This window comes from Diceros bicornis, chromosome 3 (assembly GCF_020826845.1).
Source record: "Diceros bicornis minor isolate mBicDic1 chromosome 3, mDicBic1.mat.cur, whole genome shotgun sequence".
Lineage (NCBI taxonomy): Eukaryota > Metazoa > Chordata > Mammalia > Perissodactyla > Rhinocerotidae > Diceros > Diceros bicornis.
Genome location: NC_080742.1, coordinates 10,273,763 through 10,300,652, shown reverse-complemented (window position 1 = coordinate 10,300,652; position 26,890 = coordinate 10,273,763). Strand labels below are relative to the sequence as shown.

The 26,890-nt window shown below is 40.5% G+C and overlaps 1 protein-coding gene across 2 annotated transcripts in view; it reads right to left on the bottom strand.

The window, feature by feature from the left end:
• The window catches only part of NRCAM (neuronal cell adhesion molecule), a 272,550-nt gene that overhangs the window by 29,550 nt on the left and 216,110 nt on the right, over positions 1 to 26,890 (bottom strand). The window contains exons 13-26 of one of the 2 annotated variants that reach the window (XM_058523123.1): positions 23,499 to 23,642; positions 22,136 to 22,247; positions 20,588 to 20,754; positions 20,346 to 20,493; positions 18,336 to 18,460; positions 15,982 to 16,083; positions 11,353 to 11,550; positions 11,185 to 11,255; positions 9,680 to 9,905; positions 9,201 to 9,316; positions 7,618 to 7,822; positions 3,642 to 3,764; positions 2,831 to 3,016; positions 1,744 to 1,779 (exon numbers count right to left, since the gene is read on the bottom strand). In XM_058523123.1, coding sequence (XP_058379106.1) covers positions 1,744 to 1,779; positions 2,831 to 3,016; positions 3,642 to 3,764; positions 7,618 to 7,822; positions 9,201 to 9,316; positions 9,680 to 9,905; positions 11,185 to 11,255; positions 11,353 to 11,550; positions 15,982 to 16,083; positions 18,336 to 18,460; positions 20,346 to 20,493; positions 20,588 to 20,754; positions 22,136 to 22,247; positions 23,499 to 23,642 — 1,959 coding nt within the window. The remainder of the gene's footprint in view (positions 1 to 1,743; positions 1,780 to 2,830; positions 3,017 to 3,641; positions 3,765 to 7,617; positions 7,823 to 9,200; positions 9,317 to 9,679; positions 9,906 to 11,184; positions 11,256 to 11,352; positions 11,551 to 15,981; positions 16,084 to 18,335; positions 18,461 to 20,345; positions 20,494 to 20,587; positions 20,755 to 22,135; positions 22,248 to 23,498; positions 23,643 to 26,890) is intronic. The other variant, XM_058523116.1, reaches the window with a different exon arrangement.

Sequence of the window (26,890 nt, the reverse complement as noted above, 5' to 3'; positions counted from 1 at the left end):
TTTTTTTTAATTTAAACACTATTTCTCTTCTTATCCACGATCCATCAGATTTCAACATTGGGGGCTTCCTGAACCTTCCAACACTCCATTTTCACTTGGCTCTATAATCATAAGTAACTCACAATTCAATTTAGTCACATTAAATGGTAAAACCTAAACTATTTTAATAAAGATTTCTTTTAGTTAGTTTTAATTCATTAAAATCAGCAGGTGACATTTTTTCCAGTGGAACGCATATCCTCTTCTAACAAGACAAGTCAAGGGAAACTCAGACTCGCTTCACAGGCAGCCCTGTTGCAGGGCAAGTGCTCTGCTCCCGACTCCAGGCGGAGCCACAGCGACGTGTCCACTGCGCAGGAGGGGGCCAGGCTTTCTCTGGATGCCTCAGAGAACCATTACTAGGGGGACATAGCAGCAAATTACTGTAAAATGACTCAGGATTTAAATTGATATCTAATTATCCCAGGAAAGAAGCATCTGTATAAAAGAGAGGTTTACGTCTTTCTACAATATTGTAGAGATTTTGAATTTTTACAACTTTGTTCTTTCAAGTCTAAAAACACATATACAACATTATTAAGATTACTGAAAATGGCTACAGTTCTTATTCAATAACTCTCAGATCTATCTCGTGTAGATAGATGTGTAGATAGATCTGGGAGTTATTTATTACCTGGTATAGATCAGGTAGGTCTGGGAGTTATTGAATAATTTACCAAGACTGAATACAAGCAGACTTCTAAGAAAACAGAAAATATGTATCAGACCTAAGCTCACACGATTTGATTAATTTTGGGCAAAGCACTTATTTCTCTTAGTCTTCTTTTTCTTCATTCCTATTTGTACTCATTTAGTTTGTCAAAGCCCATGAAAACCCCTGGCCAGGCGTAGTGCACATGACAACAGCGCCCTGTGGCTGGGACTCCACTGCTCTCTAAAAAGCTAACAGACCAACCAACAGCCAAGGGTCAAAGATTGGGGGTCTTTGGGATTGTCTCAAGTGGAAGACTACTACAATTTATTCAAGCACCATTCTCCCAACAAATCTTTCTCACCCAGAGAGCTTTGAGAAATAAAGGAGAACAAAAGTAACCCACTGTGATTGCTGCCTATTACCTAGGAGGAGGAGACATGAGCCATTTGGTGAAGACAAGATAGAAGAACACAACTGAGTAGAGCACGCAGGCCAACTGAAGACTTGCTCACAGGGGATCCCAGTGGGGGGATGTTTAGCCTCGGGCCAGTTGGAGGGTACTGCGAAGCCAAAATTCCAAATGGACAGTGTAGTGTAATGCCAGCAGAGTGTACACTGCGTCTGTGAGGAGGACAGCTACTTTAGATTAGAACAGGAAGCTCGGTTGATAGGATTTCTCACAGGCTGTTTTCATCACAGGACTAATATTTTTGAACCCTTAAAATATGGCATGGCCATATAGAGGATCTGTGACAAATCCACAGGTTTGGTCCTTTCTGACCCAGCCACAATCATATCATTAAAAGCTAAGATTAGGATTTGTACCAGGGATAAGTCTTGAGAAAAAGTTTTAGGGGAATTCAAGGTGTGGCTACTTGTAAAAAAAAAGACTAGACATTAATGTTAAAGCCAAGATCTTCCAAGATCTTCTCTTTCTTTTGGTGTTTCAAAGCTTATTTTATTTTCTCTTTTAACCCATGCTGCACTTCCCCATGTTTAACATTGCAAATTGCACACATGTATAAAGTCATGCAGATGAATTATTTTACCTTTGCCTGCACCTACATCAGGTGGGAGAATACCAGCTTTAATGAAGGGAAACAGAAATAGGACACTATATAGTTAGATGTAACACACCAAGGAGCATGTAAAGCTATATAAAAACACTTATTAAAATGCTAAAGCATGCAAGACGAGTGAAGTGTACCCCATCAGGTACAGGAGACAAAGACAGGTTGGTGTTCCCAAACTTACCCAGTAATCAAATCCACACATTACTTAAGGTGCATTAGTCATACTTGCCTATTATATAAGAAGGCTTAGCATATTTCAAACCAATTTTTTTGGGTAGAAATGTCAATTTCTTATGCTATGGAAGATAATCAAATAAATAATCTTTAAGCAATTCTATAATTTAGAGACATGCAAAAACAGAAAATCTTTTATAATATATTTGTTTTCATTGAATCTAAAGTTTTTCAAAATTATTTTTAAAAACATGAAAGGAAGTGTGAATTCCTTTTCTCAATACTGTAATGGGGCTACTTTGCTTTCTCTGTACCAGATGGCATACCAAAATACAAAGTTCCATGCTCAAATACGAAATAAATGTACTATTTAATAACTGTTTCAATTTCCTTGCTAGAAAACCTAAATCAGTACGTGGACCAGCAAATTACTTTCCAGTGAATCAAGACCAGAACTAGCATTACATATATTTATTTGTGTATAGGTATCTATGTCTGTGTGTGAATATATATGTATATTATATGTATGTGTATGTGTGTGTGTGTGTGTATATATATATATATATATATATTAACTTGCAGATAGGAAAAATCATTGCCTTGAACTTCAAATTCAAGTGTGGCAAAATACTGCAATTTCCCAATCTCACCTCAATATTTTTATATAAGTTTAAAAATTTCACATAGACTTGGAAAATAAATATCAAATTGTTATTCTAATATGAATTAAATAATTGACTATATATACATCAGAATGACAAATTACAAGTAAGGGTTTGTATTAATTGGGTAAGATGGACGCTCCATGGTAAGAAGGAGAGAGAAAGCATAAACTTAGGTTAAAGATTTTGTCTCAGGATACTTATAGTTATACGGATTTTATACATACCCATCTTACCTTCATCCACAGTTGTTACCGCTTCCTCTGTTATCTGACTTCCTGATCCTGCTGATGTTTGTGCATAGAAATAAAACTTATACCGAGTGCTGAAATTTAAATTTTTTAAAATCCAGCGTGTCTTGTTGGCCGGAATTTTCAAATCTACCAGAGGGCCTAATTCATGTGTGCTGTTAACTGTCAATAAGAAATAATAAACAAGTGCATTCTCCATTAATTGCTATAAGAATACTATTACAAATAAACATGTCAATCAAAAATGTTAAACCTAGATTACATTGGCTTTTGTAATCCTAGTCACCCTTTGCCTGACATAAGCGATAACTTTTTATAGCTTCTATAATATGGCATAACAAGGGGAAATATATTCTCACCCATTGGCTTCTAGCTAGGGGACTTTTATAGTTGAATCACAATTGCATTTCTTATCTCTGTGTTTTTGCAGATGGAGTCATGTATTGATAAACGACCCCAAACTTCATCTTCAGAGCCCTTGTGCCAGAGGAACCCCGCTGCTTACTACACTCCACTTACAGATAATGCCTACCTGACCTAACAATAGCCCCACCTACACCTCACACTCAAAAGTCTGCCTTGTTCTACACACTGCTTAATTTTCAATAGCATATATGTCATTTTTCTTTAAAAAGTATGATTTGAAGTTCCTTCTGGAATAACACTTGAAGGTATAAGTATACATTCTACAGCTATAAAAAATAACCAGTTTGTATATTAAGATACCAGTTAAGTTTTTTCCCTTTTTTAAACCATGTTTCCCCTTTCCCTTCTCCCAATAACTTACTGGGCTGATATTTTAAGGTGTACTCGGTCAAAATGCCATTCGGGCGGCTCGGTGGATCCCATTCCAAAGTGAGCGAGTCTAGTGTCGGGTTCACAATCTTCAGAGCTGATGGAGCACTGGGGACTTACAGTGAGAACATACAGTCAACGCAAAGGTTTCTGAATGTTTCAAAATGTATTAAAATGACATATTTCACCATGTCCACACAACTCATCAAGGTTTTTGTTTTCTGTAACTCATTCTTGCTCCTGATTCAGCTGAAAATAGATTAACAGAAACCTGTGACGGGGACCCGTTTGGCTAATCTTTTCCTCTTTTTCTCACCATTTCCATTTAGATTCATTAAAACCATCCTCTCAAAATACATAAAGATTTTGCCTTTATATGGACCCAAACCAATATATATATATATAGTGTGTGTGAGGAAGATTAGCCTTGAGCTAACATCTCTTGCCAATCCTCCTCTTTTAGCTGAGGAAGATTAGCCCTGGGCTAACATCTTTGCCCATCTTCCTCTACTTTATGTGGGACGCCGCCACAGCATGGCTTCACAAGTGGTGCGTCAGTGTGCACCCGGGATCTGAACCTGTGACCCCCAGGCCACGCAGCGGAGCACGTGCACTTAACTGCTATGCCACCAGGCCAGCCCCCAAACCAATATTTTTAAAAGAGACAGTACTTATTTGTTTCATGAATGGTGTCTTAATGAAAGGAAATTAGTGACTAAGTGAAACTATTCTAACCAGACCTCTTAGTAGAAGCAACTGTGTTCTGGGCTATTAAGGACTGTTTTCCCCAACAAACCAGGTGTCTCCAAACAGTCAGAGCACCTTGTCTGCTGCGCTCTGGGCATGAGCCAGCCTGCCCAGGTGCAGAGGAGTTCTTATCCGGAGAGCAGACAGATAGATGCCCAGAATCTCGAGGTGATGCACAAAAGCCCCAAAGCCCCGATGACTGGCAAACCCCTGCTCTGGGGAAGGCCTGCGGGGTGTCAGATTCTCTATGGCAGAGGCTGGCCAACTACCAGAGGAAATATGCGCGGTCTTCTTTCATTCACTTCCTCTTGAGGATGATGGATGGTGGCAGCTCTCTCCCTCATGATTGTTACCTCCTCTACCCAACCTACCATATTCCCTGGACCCATTAATAGCACCACTGTCCCTCCTGTCACTCCAGCCAGAAACCAGAGTTGTTGTTAGTGCCATCCAGCAAATTCTGACTCCTAGCGACCCAGTGTAGAGCAGAGCTGAACGCTGCCTGGTCTTTTTGCATCATCCTCTCACCTTTGGGTGCTGTATCAGACAATGCTTCGCTGCTATTCATAGGGTTTTTCATAGCCAATTATTTTTCGTAAGTGGGCGGCCACATCCTAGTCTGTCAGCATCACAGCAAAATGCACCTGCCACGGTATGACAACCAACTGACAGGTGGTGTGGTTCCCTGACCGGGAAACGAACCTGGGCCACGGTAGTGAGAGTGCCTAATCTTCACTACTAGACCACCAAGGCTGGCCAGAAACCAGGCAGTCAACCTGAATTTCTTCCACTGCCCCATTTCCACCATCTCTCAGGACACTAAATCCTGTCAATTCCACCTCATTCATCTCAACCATATCCATTCCCTCCTCTCCTCTCTGCCACTGCCCCACCTCAGACCCTTGATGGTCTTTACCTGGGCCTATAACAGTCCTGGTACATAATTCTAAGCTTCCCCAAACTTACAAGTGGCTCTTAACTTTTGGAGCTCACAGACCCTTTTGAGAATCTGATGACAGCCATAAACTCTCCCCAGAAAAATACACACATTTTTCATACAATATTAGGGAGTTCATGGAGCTCCTTAAACTCATTCATTGACCCCCTGAGACTACAGTCCCCAGGTTAAGAGCCTCTGGCTTACAGGTTAATATCCATAGCACTTAAGACCATCCATGCTGTAGGTCCTCCCTAGGTGAGCTGACCTTCCTCTCTTTTCTCACCATTCCTGGCTACACAACTTGCAGTTCCCGGAAGGAGCCATGCTGTTTCATACCTTTGTATCTTTGGACATTCTACTTCCTCTCTTCTTTATCCTTTAATCCTCTGTTAATCTCTTCTTTGACACTTTCCCCTGAACCATCTAAAGGATCATTGTGGGGTCTCACTAGTGAAAGCCTCGAGTGGAAAGAGCCCCTAACCTCTAAGGAGCAATGCCAGGACAAGCCATTGTAATGAGATGGGAGTTGGGACACAGGATGACTCCTAGGGGCTGCAGGGCAGCTGCCAAGATCACGAACCCTTCAGCCAGGAGCCAGGACAGGGTTTGTTTGTGAACTGCTTTTATGTAAAAGACCTAAGGAATCCATAGAAGTTATCTGGCTCATTTTCAATACTGGCTTGAGGCAAAATTCACAATAGGTAAAGCCCATTCAGTGCCTTTGCAAATCCTTCCTCATCTTTCTTACTCCATGGCCCCTCTCTCTCTCATCCACTAGGCTCTCGTGTCCCTGTGCCCAAACTCCTCCTGCCCCAGCCCCGACATCAACCCATGTTTGGTCCTCCCTTCCTCCTCCCCTTGCAGTGGTCCAGACTTGCGATGACCTTTCCCTTCTCTTCCCAACCCATTTTGTCAAGACTTGCAACCATCTAACTCAGCTCAATGTTAGCATAAACTATGTAGTGCACTGAGAAAGAAGAAAACTACAACGTAGAGAATTATTTTCCTTTCCAGATGTTTTTCTTAGGTTATCACATGAGTTCTCACGCTTTCCAGATGACGTAACTGAGGCTTAGAGAATTTACACATCTTGCTTCAGGTTAGCAAGTTAATGATCCAAATAAACATCACATTGGCAAGGTTTCTGACAGTGTGACTAAGTGTGGAGAAAAATTTTAAGTCGAGAGAGGGGGTTTTAGGGCAGCATTTTGTGTTCTGGAGCCTTCCACACACCCTCAGACCATATATGAACTGACACTTTGCCAGCCTTGTGCGCGCAGTGTTCATCCATGGGAAAATCATATTTGGTTTCCAGAATATATCTTATTTGGGGCCCTTTTGTCATGCAAAGCCTCTTAGGATGTGCCATATGTTCCTAGGATCTCAGAGACATGTCTGAAACCGGCAAACAGCCATTGATGATTAAGCAGCTAGTAACTATGGGGGATTGGAATTTGCCAACTCAAAATATGTCTCTGCCTGAATGACATTTTGACCCCCACCCCCACTAACTGACCAAAGGAGTTTGGGATGGGAGGCCTGCCCCAGAAAAGGCCATTACTGTAGACATCTCCGGGTACATGGGTGGGTCATGCTAAGCCCATTCTTAGTTCTGGCTACCCTTTATAGGAGACATTTACATTTGTAAAGAAAATTTCCATTTGTAAAGGTATCTTCCCTCTACCAGGAAGAAGGAGGGGATAGCCTTACCTAGAAACTTATCAGAATGGAAGGCAGGACTTAAATCTGCATGATAAACTTGCTCATTGTTAACTGTGCTGTTTGGGCAATATGCTATCTGACTCCCACTAGGTTCCTATAAATGACATCTCCCTGGGTTACCACGGTAATGGGTGTTTGAGCTATTTTTTTCAGGAACTGAACCCTTTGTCTACTTCAGGCCAGATTGAGACCACCAACCCATCAACTGGGCCCTTTTGACAGCAAGAGGTTGGAACTTCACCCTCAGGGCACGCTAATGCCGCCATTCTGTGAACATGTGTCCTACGAAGAGACATGAAGGCTGACTACACTTGTGCAGATCATCAATTACCTCATCTCTCCTCACCTCCAATCATTTCAGATCACCTTGCCCCCTTCCCCATAAATACTCCTGAGTCCCTATTTTCGGGGAGGCGGATTTGAGACTTGTTCTCCCGTTTTCCTCACTTGGCTGCCTTGTGATTAAACTCGCTCTCTCTGCAATCTCGTCATCTCGGTGATTGGCTTTCTGGGTGGCGGGCAAAAACGGACCTGGTGCGGTAACATGTCCACCCCATACCTCCTTCTGGAGTATTAAAGACTCTATCGGGGCTGGCTGGGCCCTCTCCTTTCCCATTGACCACGCGGACGTTCAGTGTGTAGTGGCTAAAGGGCTCCAGCCCGGGCAACATGCCGTGAGTCTTGCTGCCCTGGAAAGTGAGGATCTTTTTCTCGATGTGGCGTCTGTTTCTTTTAGATGAAGTCTGTGCCTTCCAGTAGTAAATCTGAAAGAGCAAGAACAAAATTCAGGGACATACAAGGGAGCAAACAAGATTCCGCATGCTCATAAAATTAAAGTTTTATTATTTATTTTCCAGAAAATTCCCTTGGTGCATTTTAGAAGAAGATTACTGGAAAAACTGATAGATATTGATTCTGAGGCAAGAGAGTAGAAGCCCACAGATAATGAGGGAAATTAAGAATATGTGAGGAAGCTGGGCTGTACTATTTTGTGGGAGGAGTATAAGCGAAATAAATGAAATGGCATGACACCCATACCGTTCTCTCCAGAACATAGGAAATGGAAGACAATAGAACTATTTAAGTGTCTTACTTATATAAAATCCTCTAAAAATAAAAATTACTGCCTAATATTTATATACTTTTCCAGAGTTAATACAACTTCATGTACAATATATCATTTAGTTTAATCCTAAAACCCACAGTGAAGCTTTTCTTATTATTTTTCTTATTATTCATAGTACAGATGAACCCCCAGGCTACTGAGTGATTTGCCCAAAGCCACAGGGCTATTAAGGCCACAGTGGACCCTCCACTCCAAGTCTGGGGCTCTCTCACTAAGCCAAACTGCATCGCCTAATTAAAAGTACTTTTTTTTTTTGTATTAAATTGTAGGACAGATTTTGGAGAGATGGATAAGCAAAGTGTTGATTAACTTTGGTCAAAAATCCAGAACTGTTGTTTACTAAGTCTTCTTAAATTCTTCTTAGGAGTTTAAAGGCATTTTCGAGAGAAGTCAACATATATAGAGAATCTGGCAATGTTAGAGAAAAAAACAAAATTGACAGGATGCAGTGTCAAAAGCGCCCTCTAGGAGTCAGGGTTAACAAATCAAAGTAGTGACTGTGGGTGTAAAAACCCACAGTTCTTTGACGGCCGGCCTATCAGTCAAAAATCTCTATGAATCAGTCTTTCTATGCTTCCTAAGAACAAAGATAATTGCTGTTCATAAGGCTGACCCTGTTAGGACTATAGGATCTTGAATTACAATCTGAATTATTAAAAAAATGTCTACATTATTTTCAGGATAATTTTGAGTGTCCAACACGTGTGAGAAGTATTGCTTTAAAGCTAGATGCATTTTGTTATATTCTAGTTTTTTACACATTAATTTCCCCCATTTTGCGCATCTGTTAACTGTTTAGTTGGCAGGATGCTAGATTATCTGCGGGAAAAATGGAGAGAATATTTCTTCCTCACTTTGGATGCAGTGAGATTTTGATTCAGCTCTAGTTGGGGTGCTTTAGCTGTGGCCTGCCTGAGGCGATAAACCAGAGGAACTCTGCAACCAAGAGAAGTGCATCTGGCATGTGCTGGGGTCCCGTCCCAAGGAAAGGACACGAAAGGGCTCCCTTCACTTGCCCGATAGCCTTGCAGGTGTCCCCGGATACTCTTCAGAGGTACCGGGTCCCAGTGCACCTCGGCTAAGGTACTGTTCACCACGTTCACACGCACATTCCCAGGAGCCACCATCGGGACTAGGGAAAGACAGAGAAGGGGGGCAGAAGTATCAATGCTATTTTGAATTTCATTCAAAAATGTCACTGTCTAATAATTTTGGCTTGAAGCATGCCCCAGCCCTATTCTGTGAATTATCAAGGACTGAGAGTAGATTTTTTGATCCCTGTTCATTTGATTTTGTGAGAATAATATAACCTTTAATATTCTGAACCTATTTTCTACATAGCAGGCTGTTTAAATGCAGAAACATTGAGCAAAATAATTGCTGCCTCCCTCCCTCCCTCCCAATCTAAGCACCTCTGGAAATGGCCTTGGCTTGTACCTTGATTAAGTCTGTTCTGCTGGAGAAAAGTATAAACAAAACAGCATCAGACACTTACGGTCTTCCCCAGAATGTCCCATGACCACAGCTGGCTCTGGAGCAGACCCCACATCATTCAGGGCCTGGACTTTTATCAGGTATGGAACAAAGGTCGGCGTGCCTGAGACAATATATTTGGATACATTGGCCACAACCACAGATGTCCATTCATCATCACCGTCTTTCTGGCGCCAGCTGACTTTGTACTGAAGGCCTGGCCCATTAGATTCGAAACCATTCAAGGGCTACAAGAAAAGTCAAATAATCAGAGCTGAAAAAACAGATTGACTGCACAACCTTTTACTGGAACAGCAAACTCAATTCCCAGACTTCAAGAAAGTGAGCACTGAAACACTTCAATACAAGCTATTAACTATTTTCTCCAGGGACCTTTTATCTTTTTTTCATTTGTGATGAGATTCGAAGCTTGTTTGGGATCAACATTTCAAAGGTTGTTAATTTCTATCTCGAAGTAGTAAACACCACATAAGCCTCTCAAACTCTGGCTCCACAGTCAGGGTGGGTGACTTCAAACATTTCAGTAATACAGTTTCTTTTACATATTCCTGTTTGTGTGACAGTACATCATTGTCTATTTTACTTGGAGACTGAAACTTGTGAACTGTTTTTTTCTTTGTAAAAAAAAAAAAAGGTTGGGGGGCCAGCCCGGTGGCGCATGCGGTTAAGTGCGCGGGCTCCGCTGCGGCAGCCCGGGGTTCGCCGGTTCGGATCCCAGGCGCGCACTGACGCACTGCTTGGCAAGCCATGCTGTGGTGGCGTCCCATATAAAGTAGAGGAGGATGGGCATGGATGTTAGCCCAGGGCCAGTCTTCCTCAGCAAAAAAAAGAGGAGGATTGGCAGATCTTAGCACAGGGCTGATCTCACACAACAAAACAAAACAAAACAAACAAAAAAAAGGTTGGCTTGTCCTTCTATCTTGTTTCTACATGTATGTCTATATATAAGCATGTACAAATGTGTATGCATATAAGTATGCATGTAAGGATCTATCTAAACTAAGCTTTAAAATTACACAAGTAAATGTATGTTAATTTTCCAAGTCCAGAAAATACACATAAGCTAAAACAAAAAAAAAGAAGACGTTGACTGCTTGGATTAATGTCTTCTAGATGGTTCTCTATAATGATGATAATATTAGCTAGCATATTTTGAGCACATATATGTGCTAGGCACTGTTCTAGTGCCTTATATGCATTAACTCCTCTAATCTTATGAGGTTGGTCCTGTTATTATTTCCATCATACAGATACATAACGGCGACGTTAAACAACTGGCTTAAAGTCACAGAGTAAGTGGCAAAGCTGGGATTTGCACCCATTTATTTTGCCTCCAAGGATCAAGCTTTGAACTACTATGTAATATTGTCTCTTAAATAAAGATATATAATATATATTTTTCCCCCAAAATGGATGAAATGGAATTTTAATACAAATATTATTTTAAAACAATTTTTTCACTCTAAAATATACCAAGGAAAGCTAAAGGCTTCATACATAGCTCACCTTCCATGTAATTACCAAATTATCAGGCTCTGATCCTAGTCCTTCCACAGCCGTGGGATTTTTATCTGGTTCTAAAAGGTAAGCAGCCACATACATGTAAGTTTTGGTCTTTTTCAAATGGTGGAAAACTTTTCGATTTTGTTTCATATCACGGACATCCTGCTTTACCTGCAGCTTTAGTCAAATACTGTTCAGATGCCTCGCTGGGCAAGCTCCTCCCGAGGCTGTTCACTGCCATCACTCGGAAGGAGTAGTTCACATAAGGCGACAGCTTCAGCTGGGCTGTGGTGTGCGTTCCGGAAACTTCAGTTTGGTGATGCCACAGCCCTGCCTCGTGCATTGCATCTTCATATTCAATGATGAACTCTGGGCACAACACACATACACAACAAACCCAAGACAGTGAATTCAGTCACCCAACAGATCGGTTGCTAGGATAACTAACAGGACAATCTAACAAGAGTTGTTGAACGTGAATTATTTCACTTTCAAGACAAATTCCGTCAGAATATTTTGATTTCAGAGGTCTAGCATCATCCTCAATACTTAAGCACACCTAATAATATTTGGCATTCTTTCTCTAGCATGTCAACTTTAGTTACTTAAAATTGTTTAGAAATCATCCACGTATCCTAGGAAAGTTTAAATAAATGAAAAGATGGTCATTTTTTTCATAATAGGAGAAATTAAATTAAATACAGTGAGATACCATTTTCCACTAAACAGATTGGCAACAAAGGTTGAACACACTTTGTTGACTATGATGCAGGGAAACAAGCATTCTCACATTTTGTTTGCGTGAAGTGTAAATTGGTACAACTTCTATAGAGAACAACTTAAAACATTTAATAATATTTAACTGAGATACCTTTTGATTGAGATTTACTGTGAATAAATGTGCTCATGCATATGCTCAAAGACACGTGAATAAGAATCCACATCGTAGCACTGTTTGCAATTGAAACAACCTAATTGCAAATGTCCTAAATGTTCATAAATAGGATGCTGATTAAATAAATTATGGTGCCTCCACACAATGGAATATTCTGCAGCAGTAAAAAATGAATAGAGCTGCTCATATGTACTGACACAGAGTATATATTGTTAAGTGAAACCAAGTAGGGTATAGAAGAGTATGTGTTGGATACCACACTTTTGTAAGAGTAAAAAGATTTACTAAGACATAGATGCATACATATACCCTTGAATGTACATGAATTACTTCTCAGGGGATACACACTGATAACACTGGTGTCACCAGAGGAACTAGGAGTCAGGGGTGGGATAAAGACTAACTTTTCAGTGCATACCCTCTTGTATCTACTAAAATTTTGTGCTATGTACATGCTTTACCCTTGTAAAAAATAGGTATTTAGATATTCAATAATTGCCTACTATGTGCCACGTACCATGATATCAATTATAGATACAAAGATGAACTAGAAATATTATGTGTTGTAGTGCTCTGAAGTGACATTAATTTGCTAGTGATCTCCAGTCTCACAAACTGATGATTTCACACTCCTTTCTGCAGCCCAGACCTCTCCCCTGAACTGCAGACTTGGATAGTCAACTGTCTTCTCAGGAACTCCACTTGTTTGTCTACTTCAGCATCTCGAACTGGATATGACCAAGGCTGATCCTGATCTTCCTCCCCAACTGGTAGTGACAACTCAGGTCAAACCCCTGAAGTCCTTCTTGGTTGCTCTCCTTCTGTCATACTCCCAATAGCCCTGTTGGCTGCACCTTTAAAATATATGCAGAATCTGACCATTTCTCAGCACCTCCATCCCTCTCAGCCTGTTATTCCAAGCCACCATAATCTCTTATGTGAATTATTGTATAACCTCCTAACTCGGAAGTTCCCAAACTTTCTCAGTTCAGGTGTACTTAGTGCCTCAGTAATTTTTTTCATGGCTGGCTTAGCGGTTGAGTGCATGTGCTCTGCTACTGGCGGCCCAGGGTTCGGATCCCTGGCGCGCAGCGACACACCGCTTGTCCGGCCATGCTGAGGTGGTGACCCACATACTGGAACTAGCAGGATGTGCAACTATGACATACAACTATGTACTGGGGCTTTGGGGAGAAAAAGGGAAAAAAAGGAGGAGGATTAGCAATAGATGTTAGCTCAGGGCCGGTCTTCCTCAGCAAATAGAGAAGGATTGGTATGGATGTTAGCTCAGGGCTGGTCTTCCTCACAAAAAAAAAAAAAAAAAAAAGAAATATCTAACATTTCCAGGTAGGAAGTAGTTAGGTCCGTACAACTTAACATCTTAAAACTTATTGGGCACTGCATAACTTCTCAAACCTTGTAATCAGATTGGACACCACCTTCTGCATTTTCTGTTTCACACTGATTTTCACATGGTACTTGCTTTTTATCACAGCAAAGGCTTTGTAGAGATATGACATTGTCATAATAGCGACGTAGCAATGTAATATTGAAACTGCAAACTGCCTCAGGCTACTATTTCACATGGTGTCTGACAGACATCACTATGTTTTTTAAGTACCAAAATTTTAAAATCAAAAACCTAAAAAATATCCTGAGGCACCCCTGTGAGTTTGCTGATGTTCCATGGGGTACTTCAGTGCACAGTTTGAGAATTCTGGTCCTGCCTGGTCTCCCTGCTTCCCTCTTGTTCTTCTGTAGACTGCTTTCAATAGAATAGCCAGAGCGACCCATTAATCCCTCCTCTACTTAAATCCCTCCCATTACTTCCCAACCCTGACAATGGCCTTCCCGTAGAGTTCACACTCCCGCCACCACCCACCAACTCTTTCCCTCTTTGACCTTCTCTCTTACTTCACTTCCTTTTGTTCATTTCACTCCACCCACACTGACCTCCTAGTAGACATGCCCTGTCTTAGGGCCTTTGCTCTTTCTCTTGTGCTGTCTGGAAAGTTCTTCCCCTATACAACTGCATAATGTGTCCACCAAGTCCCTCTTCACGTCTTTAATGACATACTCAAATGTTACCTTCTTAATGTGGCCTTTCCTGACCACTCTATTCGTAATTAGATCCCTGACCCCCATATTCTTTAATCTTCTCCTGCTTTGTTTTTTGCACAGCCTAAACACACACACAGACCACATATACACACACACAACCATGTGTGTAGATACATATGTGTTTGAGTCCTCTAGGAAGCAGATTCTAACACAGAATTAGAAGTGCAGGGGAGTCATTTGGGGAAATGTCCATGGAAGGTAAAAGGAGGAAAAAGCAGGAGTAGGCAGGAAAGATCTTCAGAACATGATGCAGGTCTGCCGTCTGTAAAAGGAGAGGGGGAAGGAACGAGGACTGTGTAGGAAAAGCCTCAGACTGCAGTATAGATCGTCTAGCCAGGTCAACAAGGAGCCCCAGAATAAAGTTCTGCATGAAGGATGGCTGAGCTCTAGGACCCTCCCTGTGCTCAGTTACTGGAATAGCTCAGGAAGAGAGCGGCCTCATGTGAACACTGCAGCAGATCCTCAGGGAAGGTGCAGCAGACGGAGCCTGCTGTTAACACTCCTTGCAGCAGGTTCTCTCTTGAAGGGAGATCTGAGTAGTGTGTGTGTGTGTGTGTGTGCGCGCACGCGTGTGTGTGAATACATACATATACACACATATATAATGACATTATACACAATAACATAATACATAGTATTCATTTTATCTTGTGTCCTCAACTAAAATATAGGCTTTTTATGGGCAGAGATTTTTGACTATTTTGTTTTGGAACAATGCCTGGTACATAATAGGCACTCAATAAATATCTGGTGAATCAATGAGTGAATGAATGAAAGGGTAGAAATGCCTTGAAATCTAATGGCATCATGTTAACATAGGTAAAAAGAGTCACCAAGCATCCTAACCAGCCGAATCTCGCTAATGTACCGAATTAACTGGAAGACTCAGCATGATTGCATGAGTGTTCTGGTCAAGCACTGAAAACTCAACTGAGAAAGGAACAACACTAAATGACACAAGATAGAGAAGAGGCTTCTGTTTAATTTCATTGGAAATATTCTGCTTTACCAGCAGGTGCAAGAAATCAACCCACACATCATTTCAGAATAATCTTGGGTAGTCATCAGAAAGGAATTTAGTCTTCCTGCGGTAGACACCCAAAGGTAATAACACATTACAGGCTTGTGTCTACTCTCTTAAGGATCTTTTTGGTTTTAAAACTTCTAAGCTTATCTGTAGTCTAACTTTATTAAGCTTCTCCAGTATCCTTAGGGCATGGTCCCTACCTGATTTTATTCCCTAGGCTGATGTCATCAAGGTGAGGACCTGACATTGTTGAATGTGCCACTTTGTAGCAGGGGCTACTGAGGAGAAAGAGACCTGGACTGGAAGTTAACAGACCGGATGTCTACATCCAGTTCTGCTACCAACTGTGGGTCTGAAAAGTCACTTTACTCACCAAGTCTCAATTTCCTAATATATAGACTGGGCGTTACAGCACCTGGGCCTCCTATCTTTTTCTCCCATATTAATGGGCAAGGTGAATAACTTACAATACATATTCTCCCTGTGGTAGAAATTTACAGTGATGTTTATGGATCTTAAACACAAAATGACAGTGGATTTTCTTAATTAACATCTTCAGCAATTAATCAGTGTCCCATACAGGAGCTGTAACCAGTAATAACTCCAGCTCTGAAGAGAAGAGAGCCATAAATAAATGTTTTTGTTCTACTAGTAACGAAGCTGAGAATGCCAGCAAATCTCTTCGTGAGGAATTTCAATTGCATATGATAAAGTGCTTCAAAAATGGTCATTAAGTTTATCAGATGACACCACATACTTGTAATAGGGCTATTGTTGTCATCGCCTGGGGTCCATGACAGCTGAACACTTTTGTCGAGTTGATCTGTCAATTCTAAGTCAAAGGGAGGATTCGGGACATCTGCAGACCAAACACACACATCATAGTTAACCATCTGTCCTTACGAGGTTCTCCTTGACTAGTGATCTTATTCACAGAGGAAACATCTTACAGACACAGCACACTTAATGGTTAATGAGCATGCAACTGAAATGAAATGGAAACAACTGAGGTTGCTGGGAACACATAGGGCACCCAGGATAATGCATCAATGAGTTCTGCTTGCTTCTTTTTCAAATGAAACTTAACTACTTGTAACCAAAACCAATGAAGTGGGCATATATAGTTCACCAGCACTCTCAGTGTGAGTCAACTCATAAACATGAAGGAGCACAAATGGAAAAAATAATATTGAAGCTTAATTTCTAATAAATGAGAAACAGAGAATAGCAAATGCTAAAAAACAAATACAGGCAAATACATGTACTGTTTAAAGAAGAACCACATGTTCTTTCTGAAACATGCAAAATTACAGATTTGGGGGCTCCTGGAGAATATTTATTTATTTATTTATTTATTTATGTGAGGAAGATCAGCCCTGTGCTAACATCTGCTATCCTCCTCTTTTCTTGCTGAGGAAGACTGGCCCTGGGCTAACATCCGTGCCCACCTTCCTCCACTTTATATGGGACCCCACCACAGCATGGCTTGCCAAGCAGTGCGTTGGCGCGTGCCCGGGATCTGAACCGGCGAAACCCGGGCTGCCAGCAGCAGAGCGCGTGCACTTAATCACTTGTGCCACCAGACCGGCCCCAGAATATTTATATTTTTAAGGCAATTCTAAAATTGATGCTATATCAGTAGCCCTCAGCATGCACACTTTACGCAGACGCTCAGTTCAATAGTCATCAGGCACGTGGGGGGGGGTGTGTTTACTCTCAGAGGACACCAGGGTCCCAGAAGGGTGTCTACCTCTTATGATAATGCTTCTGAGATCCAGAGAGTTAACGTTCCCCTTGGGCCTTTTCCTGACCTTGCTCCTGGGTGTAACTGTGGCTTTTGGGGGACCAGAGGTCATATAAAAACAGGGGCACTTCCTGCCTATCAGTAAAGAAGCAATAAATGTCTACAAGGGACAGGTCTTCTATAGCATAATTAATGATACTATGTAAAATCTAGCTGAGTTTACACCACAAAATTAATTTTTGTATCTATATGCTAAATAAAGATGAGGGTTCTTTAATCAAAAAGATTTCTGGAAATAATTTCTGATTTATTTGTCAGACTCAGAAAACTCACACAACCTGGAAGTGCCCTCCTTTTGGTCTTTCTTCAGTGACTTATCTTTTGTTAACACACAGAGAGTTGGTTTTCTCTGATATAAAGGTCAAACGTTGTTCTAAACAACTATTGCTTTCCTATGTAAGTTTCTTGAAAATGGAATCCCAAAACATTTATTTTTCTGAAACAACTTTTAATATACTGAAATAAAAACCTAATTTGGGAAACGGTAATTGAAATAGCTTTTTCATTCTGTAAAATGAGGATGACAGCTTTAGACAAAGCACTACGCTACTTTACAAGCAAATTAAACCAAGGAGGGACTTTTATTAAATGAAATGACTTTATAATAACACATGAGATATTTAGACACGAGTGGCAATATATTCAGTGAAAAGTTCCAGAGTTACAGTGAAGAAATGATTTATAGCAGTAAATGGGCACCAAAACAGAACATTTGACAGAGCCCTTTTCTTCAAAGAAACAAAATGATGTGATAGAGAAAAGAAAGTAATTAATTTTTTCTGCAAATGTGAACTGTTTGACAGAAAATAGAGAAAGAAGACTCATATTAGTTTACCGTAAATGGGAGCTGGAGTTGGAGTAGGAGCTAGAAAGGACAGTAATATAGAGGATTTTAATCAAAATTAGTAATGGAAAGATATAAGATAGCATAAGAAGACAAAGACTGGACATGATTAAGATTATAAAACTAAGCCTTGTGCTTAGCTGTGAGACATGGCATTGATAAACATGCAGTATCAATTTAGCAGGGAAAACCCTTCAATTTTAAATAAAAGTAGATTATTTTCCCCAATTTTCTTATAAAAAATCACTAATATGCATAACTACCATTTTATTCCAGTGCTGCTGTAGAATATATTTATACTGAAATTATCACTTCAAAGGCATCTTTCAAAGAAGAAAAGTGTGAGTATTTAACTCACCTATAAAACTGTAAAACTAAAACAAGCAAATATTTACTATTGACAATTTTTCCTTTCAGCCTAAAACAGGGCAGCCAGTTGTGTTGTACGTGTTCTAGTTCTTACCGACAACCCTAAGCACAGCACTGGCAGAAACGGTGTCCAGAGTTGTGTTGGCCACACACGTGTAGGTCCCACCATCATCGTCATTTACATCAGTTACCACCAAATGGTCCTTGTCAACAGTGAACCTGTAATTACAACACATTCAGAGCAGCTGAAATGGACATCCAACAACAGCAAATGATTGCTTTACTGGCATGAAACTCTGAATTTGATAAAAGGGATAGATGATAAAGATTTGAAGTACATTAGAGCTAAAATCCTATACAAAACATATCACTTTGATAATGATCAAAGCTGGAAAACAATTAGAATCAATTAGAATCTTGGATTAGAAGGGAAGTCAAGTCATCTGGTCCGGTGGCTTTCAACCATGCCTTTGGAGTTCTAGGAGCTTCTTGAAAGAACTGACGCATCCAGAGGTGACGTGGGGGCAGCTTCAGTTATCCTTAACAGGAGGGCTTTCCTACGGCTTCTGCGGCTAAGAAACATTTGAACACCACTCATCCAGCTCAATTTCTTTTTTTTTTTTGTTCTTTTGTTTTTTTGGTGAGGAAGATCAGCCCTGAGCTAACATCCATGCTAATCCTCCTCTTTTTTGCTGAGGAAGACCAGCTCTGAGCTAACATCTATTGCCAATCCTCCTCTTTTTTTCCCCAAAGCCCCAGTAGATAGTTGTATGTTGTAGTCGCACATCCTTCTAGTTGGTGTATGTGGGACGCAGCCTCAGCATGGCCGGAGAAGCGGTGCGTCGGTGTGCACCCGGGATCCGAATCCCGGGCCGCCAGTAGCGGAGCGCGCGCACTTAACCGCTAAGCCACCGGGCCGGCCCTCAATTTCTAACCAAGTGTATATTTTAAAATAATTTATTATTTACTGCAGAAATTCTGTGTCATTTTTTGCCACATGCATAAGCTCTCAGAGGAGAAAGTACATGCAAAGAATAGTAATCGGCTTTATCACTAGAAACAGGAAGATTTGGATCAGCAATCAACACAAAGAGTTTTCTAGAGGTTACCTGCGGGCATGAAAAATTACTTAGTAGGTCAAAAATCCATGTAAATAGGATTCATGCATGGTTTTAACGAGGCTGCATAAATCATTAACTGTCTTCTCAGGGAATTTTCAAGTTCAAGTTTTAGCCAACTTAACTCGAAGGTCTTTTCTTCATATTTTCTTTTCATCTCTATCAACTCACATTCCACAAATAAAACCGACCAGTTGAAGCATAGACCTAGATGGGAACTCTGGGCATATAGAGAAAGCCACATAGTTCTTTTAGGGGCCATTAACAAGCAACAGGGTTCCATTTAGGCACTGTTGTAAGCCAACCCCAGAAACTATTTCCAGCAGCATACAGCATTCCTTCAAGAGGGGCCGACGCTTGCAGCTACTCCGTGACTGCTCAAATTCACACGTTCAACTCCGTGTGCTTACTCTGTCAAACTGAGGGCCTCACCTGGAAAATGGGTATGCCCTTTCTTCCATTCCAAGCAAAGGGACCACAACATGCTCATACTCTTTTAAATGCTTTACCTGATTTTATTTCTTCTCCTACTGGCTTTAGGTAAAAATCAAAAGAAAACTCCCTATCCAAACAAAAACGAGTGTCCTTTAAAATACTGACAAGGATTCAGGCGCACTCTGGTGATTAAAAAGATCGCATTTCTGCTTATTTGTAGAATGGCAACGAAAACATCTGTTGAGACTTCACTGTACAAGGTAGAAAACAATGGATGCTGTCCAAGGCCTGAAAGCTTTTTCCCATTCTGAATTACACAGCAGACCAGCGCAGAAAGATAGACAAACATGCTCAAGGTCTTATTTCAACAACTCAAGACCCTTTTTGGTCTGAACATTTCATAGCAGGGAGAAAACGCAGATCTATTTTGGAGAGAGCAGACTTCAAAAACTTTAAAAACATCCCTGTTAAGTTTCTATTCAATCAAGCTTTAGTTCAATAGCAGCTTAAAAAGAGAAGCAAGAGAAAGGAAAGAAATTGTCTTCAAATACCTTCCATCGTTGGGTAGCTCACTGTTGTTCTTCAGCCACGTGACAGTGGGGATTAAGGTGTGATCGTGTTTCACTTTGCATTCAAAAGACACCGTGCTCCCTCTTTGCACAACTGCATATTCAGGCTGTTTAATGATCCTTGTTGGATCTGAAATTTAAAGTTATTGTTATCTATTGACAAAGCTAGAGAATTTGCTCCAAGTCACATAATACTTGAAGGAATTTCGTCACCTCAGCCTTACCTTTGATTTCTAAGTGAACTTCATTCTTTGCTATTCCTAACTTATTTCTTGCAACACATGTGTAAGTTCCTGTACTATCCTTTTGGGCCACAGGAATTTCCAAAGTTCCATTTTCATGTAAGACATACATATCTTCACGAAGAGCACTACCCTTAGCTCCTTTAAACCTTCATTACAGAAATGATCACAATGAGAAAAAAAAAACGAAGTCAGACATAAAATGCCAAGTTCAAGGTCAACACACCATGATCTGCATTATAGTATCAAGTTCAGAGACACCTGGCATCTGCACAAGAATATTACATGCTTATAAGTCAGTGGGGTCAACGTAAAGACAGGATGTAAAACTGGAGAATTCAGTGATAAATGGTGCTTGAACAAGTAGGGTGACAATACAAAATGCTTAAATTGTAATATTCATTATGAAAGATTCATAATTTAATAAACATATTACTACCTATTCTATCTCTACATAAGTGATAAAATAGGCAAAATGAAAACTGCTCTTTCTGATACGTCCCCCCTACTGTGATGTAGCTGTAACTCCATCTGCCGGCTACAATTCTAAACAGATTTTGATTTCAAGGTTATAAGGGCTATAAGGGTATGTTGTTCTGAAAGACTGAATAGGAAAATATTCAGGGAAGAAAAAAAATAAAGCCTGTATGTAAAGCACGTGTACATCCAGCTTCCTCTTAGACAATTCCTAGTGTCAGACAGGAGAAGTGAGGATGGATGAGAAGCTAAGCGTCACCCTGGCACTGTCACTAGGAAATCATCTGCACAGACATCCCTGTTTCTCTTCTCCACGGGGAAGGTGGAGCCCTGAGGAGATTGTCCTTTATTCCTACCTCTGACTTTAAGCTCACATCAGCAAGTGGAGCCCAGCACAGTGTCTGGCACCCGATAGATGATCAGTAAATGAATGTTACAGTTTTCTTTCACTCATTCTTTCTAAGCTGCTGCCTAACCTAGCCTCGTCTCTCCCAGCTCATGCTAAAGTAAGCAAGCCAGGAGGATGAACTGGACTCATATCAGGAGTGGTATAGGAAAGGGGATGGTCTAGAATGGGGAGTGAAAGGACACAGGAGAGCTTGGCTGGATCCAAGTCAGGAGACTCATGGGGGAGAGGTACTAACGAGGAACACTGGAAATAACCAATTCTGTTCTGGGGTATAGAACCTCTCCCCCACCCTGAATGACATTTTATTATCAAGGAATGTCCCCCCACCAGTCCCTCCAGCCACCATTCATGAAATCCCAGGTGATGTCCACGGCATTGTAAAACACAGCAACCTTAAATTCTCAAAACATTTACATACACCTCTGTGGTTGACAAAGTGTGCTGCTAAATAGATCATACATGTGAAAGTTTTTAGCACAGAGCAAGTAGTTAATAATATTTCTAAATGAATTTAATAATTAATTGTATCATGGATTCTGCACTGCCTTTTTTCCTGTCTGTTCTCTGACTAAAACCCAACATACTGGGAAATTTGAAGGCTTTAGCAAATGTAAATATTAAAAACAAATAGGGCCATTACTTACCACTCAATAGTAGGTAGAGGAGACCCAAAGAAGGCACAGTCTAGTAGAGCAGGCCTGTTCGCAATGACCTGATAGAGTGTGTTTGCAGATGTAAGGATTCGTGGTGGCTCAGCTAAAAATATTTTTAAAAGGTAAAAGAAATATTAAAATAAAATAAACATTTAGGCCCGCTGTGTATTTTATTGCATTTTATTTTAAGGCCATTAGAGGTTATAATAAAGCACAACCAATGTCTCTCCCCTTATGTTCTCTATCAGTTATGACACTACTTGGAAAAATACAAGTTTTCTCCCTCTGCCTCACATCCCTCATGTTACTCAGGCATAGTATTTTAATAACTGATTTATTTATCTATATCTCCTACTATACTGTGAGTCCCTTGCGGGCAGGGAATGGGACTATTTAGTGTTTTTTCTCCAGAAACTAGCATAGTGTCTGGCACAAAGATAATGGCCAAGTACATTTTTGTTGAATGACTGGCCCACCATAACCCCAAGGTTATAATGGGGGTGGGTGGGTGGGTGTAGTGGGGAGCACACACGCGGGCCTAAAAAAGCAGAGTGCTGATGACTGAAAACAGAAGCAGGAATCCAAACTGCTTCCTAAACACCCACCAGGATCTTAACTGCTCAGCTCTTCCTGTGATTTTCTGACTTTCATCTCCAGCAGGAAGGAAAATTACCAAGCATTGGTTGGTCCTTGACTTTAATTTTGTTTGAGAGGGAGTCTATTATGCTTAGAGAGTGGAAATATTCCCTGGCTCCACAAAAACAATTCTCACATAAATTTTTAACAAATTTTGTATTTTGGTAGTTTTGTACAATATCAGAAACATGATGTTCACATAAACCAACATTTCAGAATATGATTATGTCACAGTTTTCTAAACAGATTATTATAAATTAATAAATAGATGTACATCTGTGACTTGGATAAAGGTCAAACATTATGATTAATGATTTATTTTCAAAAAATCAGAATCATGACATTGTTATTCAGCTTGTCAGTTTCTAAGGACGGAACAGCAGTAACATTCACTCACTAATAGCAGAACAATGCTATTTTTCTTTCAAGGGGTTTGACACTTAGTCTAACCATCTGCGAATGGAGCAGCCTGACTATTTGATTATTTCTGCAATAAAGAATTTGCCACTATAAAAATGGTGTTATGAAAGAACATTAAGACCAGACTGTAATACCGTTTAGGGCAAGGTCTGTATCTTATCCATCCTTGTATATTCCTGACAGCTCCAAGTACTGCCCATTGCAACAGCAGATGCTCAATGTATTTTTGCTCAATGAATGGAAAACAACAGCCATCATTAATTTAATTTACCATGTCTTTAATAAAGAGAGAGCTTACCCAGCACATTTACAAATGCATTTGCCAGTAAATATCCATATTCGTTAGAGGCATTGCACTGATACACCGCACTTGATCTTTCTTGAACATTTGAAAAAATAATGGTATCGCCATCTATTTTTCTGCTGGGGTCATCAGGGGCAACTGTTTGGGTATAAAAATAAAAAGTAAATATTTATTCCGTTTTGCTTAAAAGACGTATATTAAACTTGTGAAGCTGAGGTCCACATTATATAGTAAGCAGAACAGAAACACACTAGGTACAGGCAGTGAGAAGGAGAAGACGAAGAACCCAGCCAGAAATCATAATTTTTCTTCCTCAGAATTTAGTTATCACTTATGAGCAGGAGTATATGCTTGATATTCATTCAGTCTTAAATGGATTGATTCTGTAAGACTGAATATTGTTTTGAGAGATGCAGGGGAAATAAAGCACAAGTTAGGTGAAAATTGCTACACAAATTCAGGAAAACATTGCCTTGTTCACAAAGAAACTGTGGTTATTTACGAGGAGGAAATTTTATTATCCAGAGGATAATTTTACAGCAAAAGTTAGTCAAAAAATATAGAAACCCTCTAGCTCATCCAAACCTGTGTCTAAGAGCCTCTTATTGAAATAAATAGAAAAATAAATAAGTACGTAAATAAATATAGGGCTAAAAATCAAATGTGAAAATATTTATTTTCCTGCTTTGGAAATTCTGAGGCTGATGTAGAAATAAATTGTGTAAAGTTTCTCTTCAAGGTAGTATTTTCAGCTAAATCTCTCAAGTACTTAAAAAAAAATCTTAAGACCAGGATTGATCCTTAGTGAAGTGAGATGGAGCTGGCTGGGTAATATAATAGGTGAGAATTTAGTCTACGGCATGCCCAACCATTTGGATGTGCTGTGCTGTTGCAGACAAATTCCCTTTTGTGAATGCTAAACCTTAGGCTGTGACCTTACATTGCTCTAAAAGTATACTGAAAGGGGTAGTCGTATCTGCCTCAGCATGCTGATCAAAATTAAAACTATGCAACAGCACCCTTTCTCTTAAACTGCTCTTGCAATGTGAACCACTTAAGTAGGCTCTAGTTTCATTCTAAATACCATTTATTCTCTTTGATGACAGAAAAAGCATGTGCATCTAAGACATATTTATCACTGCATTTAGATTCCTTTATCACTTTAAAATCTAAAATATTTGGTTCATTTGTGGTTTATTAACTCACTTTAATAAAAATAAATCAAACTATGTTATTCATCCTTGTTTTATTACACATATTCAAAGTATTGTACTCACTCATTCTATATTAGTTTTTAACTGCTGCTGTAATCATCTTAGCTACTCCAGCTCGTTCAACCAGTGATAGGGGTGTGCCAACATACTTTGATTGGCTTCTTGGCTCATATCTGCTGTTTATGACTCTAATAATTTCAAAATTGCCTTAAGGATCATGTTCTTCCAACCAGAAGACAAATTAGTTATATTAGACAAAAAGTTCTAATTCCTTTAACCGGGGAGAGATTTCATCAGTAAGTGACAGCAGAGGCCAGAAATGTCACAGTGGCTAAGGACGTGAACTACAGCTGGGGCAGGCAGCTGAGTACTCTGAGAACTCACTCTACCTCAGGGCAGCCCCTGTTCCTTGTGCCAGATCCCAAGTCTAGTATCATGGGGGCCTTTCTGACCCACCTGCTCTCAGTAACGTCCATCCACTGCCTCAGCCAGGCGCGCTGGACGGAACAGCATTTCTGGAGTCTCCCTCTCCGTCAACTATTCTTAGCACTTTTGGACCCAGCACTTGGGCTGAGTGCTGAGTGCTGAGTGCTGAGTGCTGGGACTCCTCAGGGGACTCTCAGGGCCCACTCTGTGTCCATTCTGACTGCACCTCTGGGGACATGCCAGGCAGTGGAGGGCCGGGAGCGCAGCGCCTGGGCACTTAGATAGTGAGGAGGCCCAGGGAGAGCTCTGGGCCGGATCTCTCTGGATGGCTGGCAGACTGTGTGAGATGAGCTCTTCACGTTCCTTGAGTATACTGATCTCTAAAAAGTTACACCACCGTGTGTGGTTTAATGGGCACGGAGTTGCAGATTTGCAAGATGAAAAAGGTCTGGAGATCTGTTTCACAATGATGTGAATATACTTACCACTACTGAACTGTACACTTAAAAATGGTTAAGATGGTAAATTTTATGTTATGTGTTTTTTAACTACAATAAGAAAAAAGTTACATCACCATGAACATGGCAGACCAGCTCAATCAAAGCCAATGGGACGATCTTCCCCCAGGGGGACGCATCAATCACAACATAAACCATTTTAAAGAGCTTTTATGTAACCCACGTTACAGTTTTCTTTCCTATCAACTCTTTTCCATGTTATTCTTTATCCGAAAGGCATCTAACTGTATCTGCCTTATTTCTGCTAAATGGACCAGTTGTCAAATATTTATTTTTGGTAAGGTATTTAGGAATAAAATAAACCCTTTAGGTAGAGCGGTGAAGAAGCAAATCTTTCTCCATGGGAATTTGGGCTACATTTTCCTTAAGCACTTACTAAAGAAACACAAACAAACCCAGAACTGTCACGGTGACATATGGAGTCTCAGCTGGTAGTTGGACAAAGAAGGAAATCGCTAGCGCAGAGATATTTGAAGCCTTTGGAATCTGTGTGCTGGCTACAGGGTGGGAGTAACTCTCCAGCATCTGAACCCAAATTATCCAAAGGAATAATAATTAATTCTGGGAATAACCAACATCATTTCCTAAAAATGAACACTGGAGAAAGAAATTTAAGGTCATAGAATCACCACATACAACTTAAAGCCCTAAGGGCAAGGTTCAGAACTGGGCTGCTAGCCTTCCAACAATACTTTCTTTTATTCCAACTCCCCTGACATGGTGGGCCAAAACTATAAATATTTCCAACATTTAGATAATGAGAATAATAATAATTAGTGCCACCTTACATGTATAGAGTACTATTAATTTTGAAAATATTTTTATATCTATTGTATGGTATTATTTTAAAAGAAACTTTGTGAACTAGATTAACTAGATACTATACGCACTTTTTTTTTTTTTTTTGGTGAGGAAGATCAGCCCTGAGCTAACATCCCTGCTAATCCTCCTCTTTTTGCTGAGGAAGACTGGCCCTGAGCTAACATCTATTGCCAATCCTCCTCCTTTTTTTCCCTTTTTCTCCCCAAAGCCCCAGTAGATAGTTGTATGTCATAGTTGCACATCCTTCTAGTTGCTGTATGTGGGACGCTGCCTCAGCATGGCCGGACAAGCCGTGCGTCAGTGCGCGCCTGGGATCGGAACCCTGGGCCGCCAGTAGTGGAGCGTGTGCACTTAACCGCTAAGCCATGGGGCCGGCCCCAAGTAAATGCATTTCGGAGATGAGAAA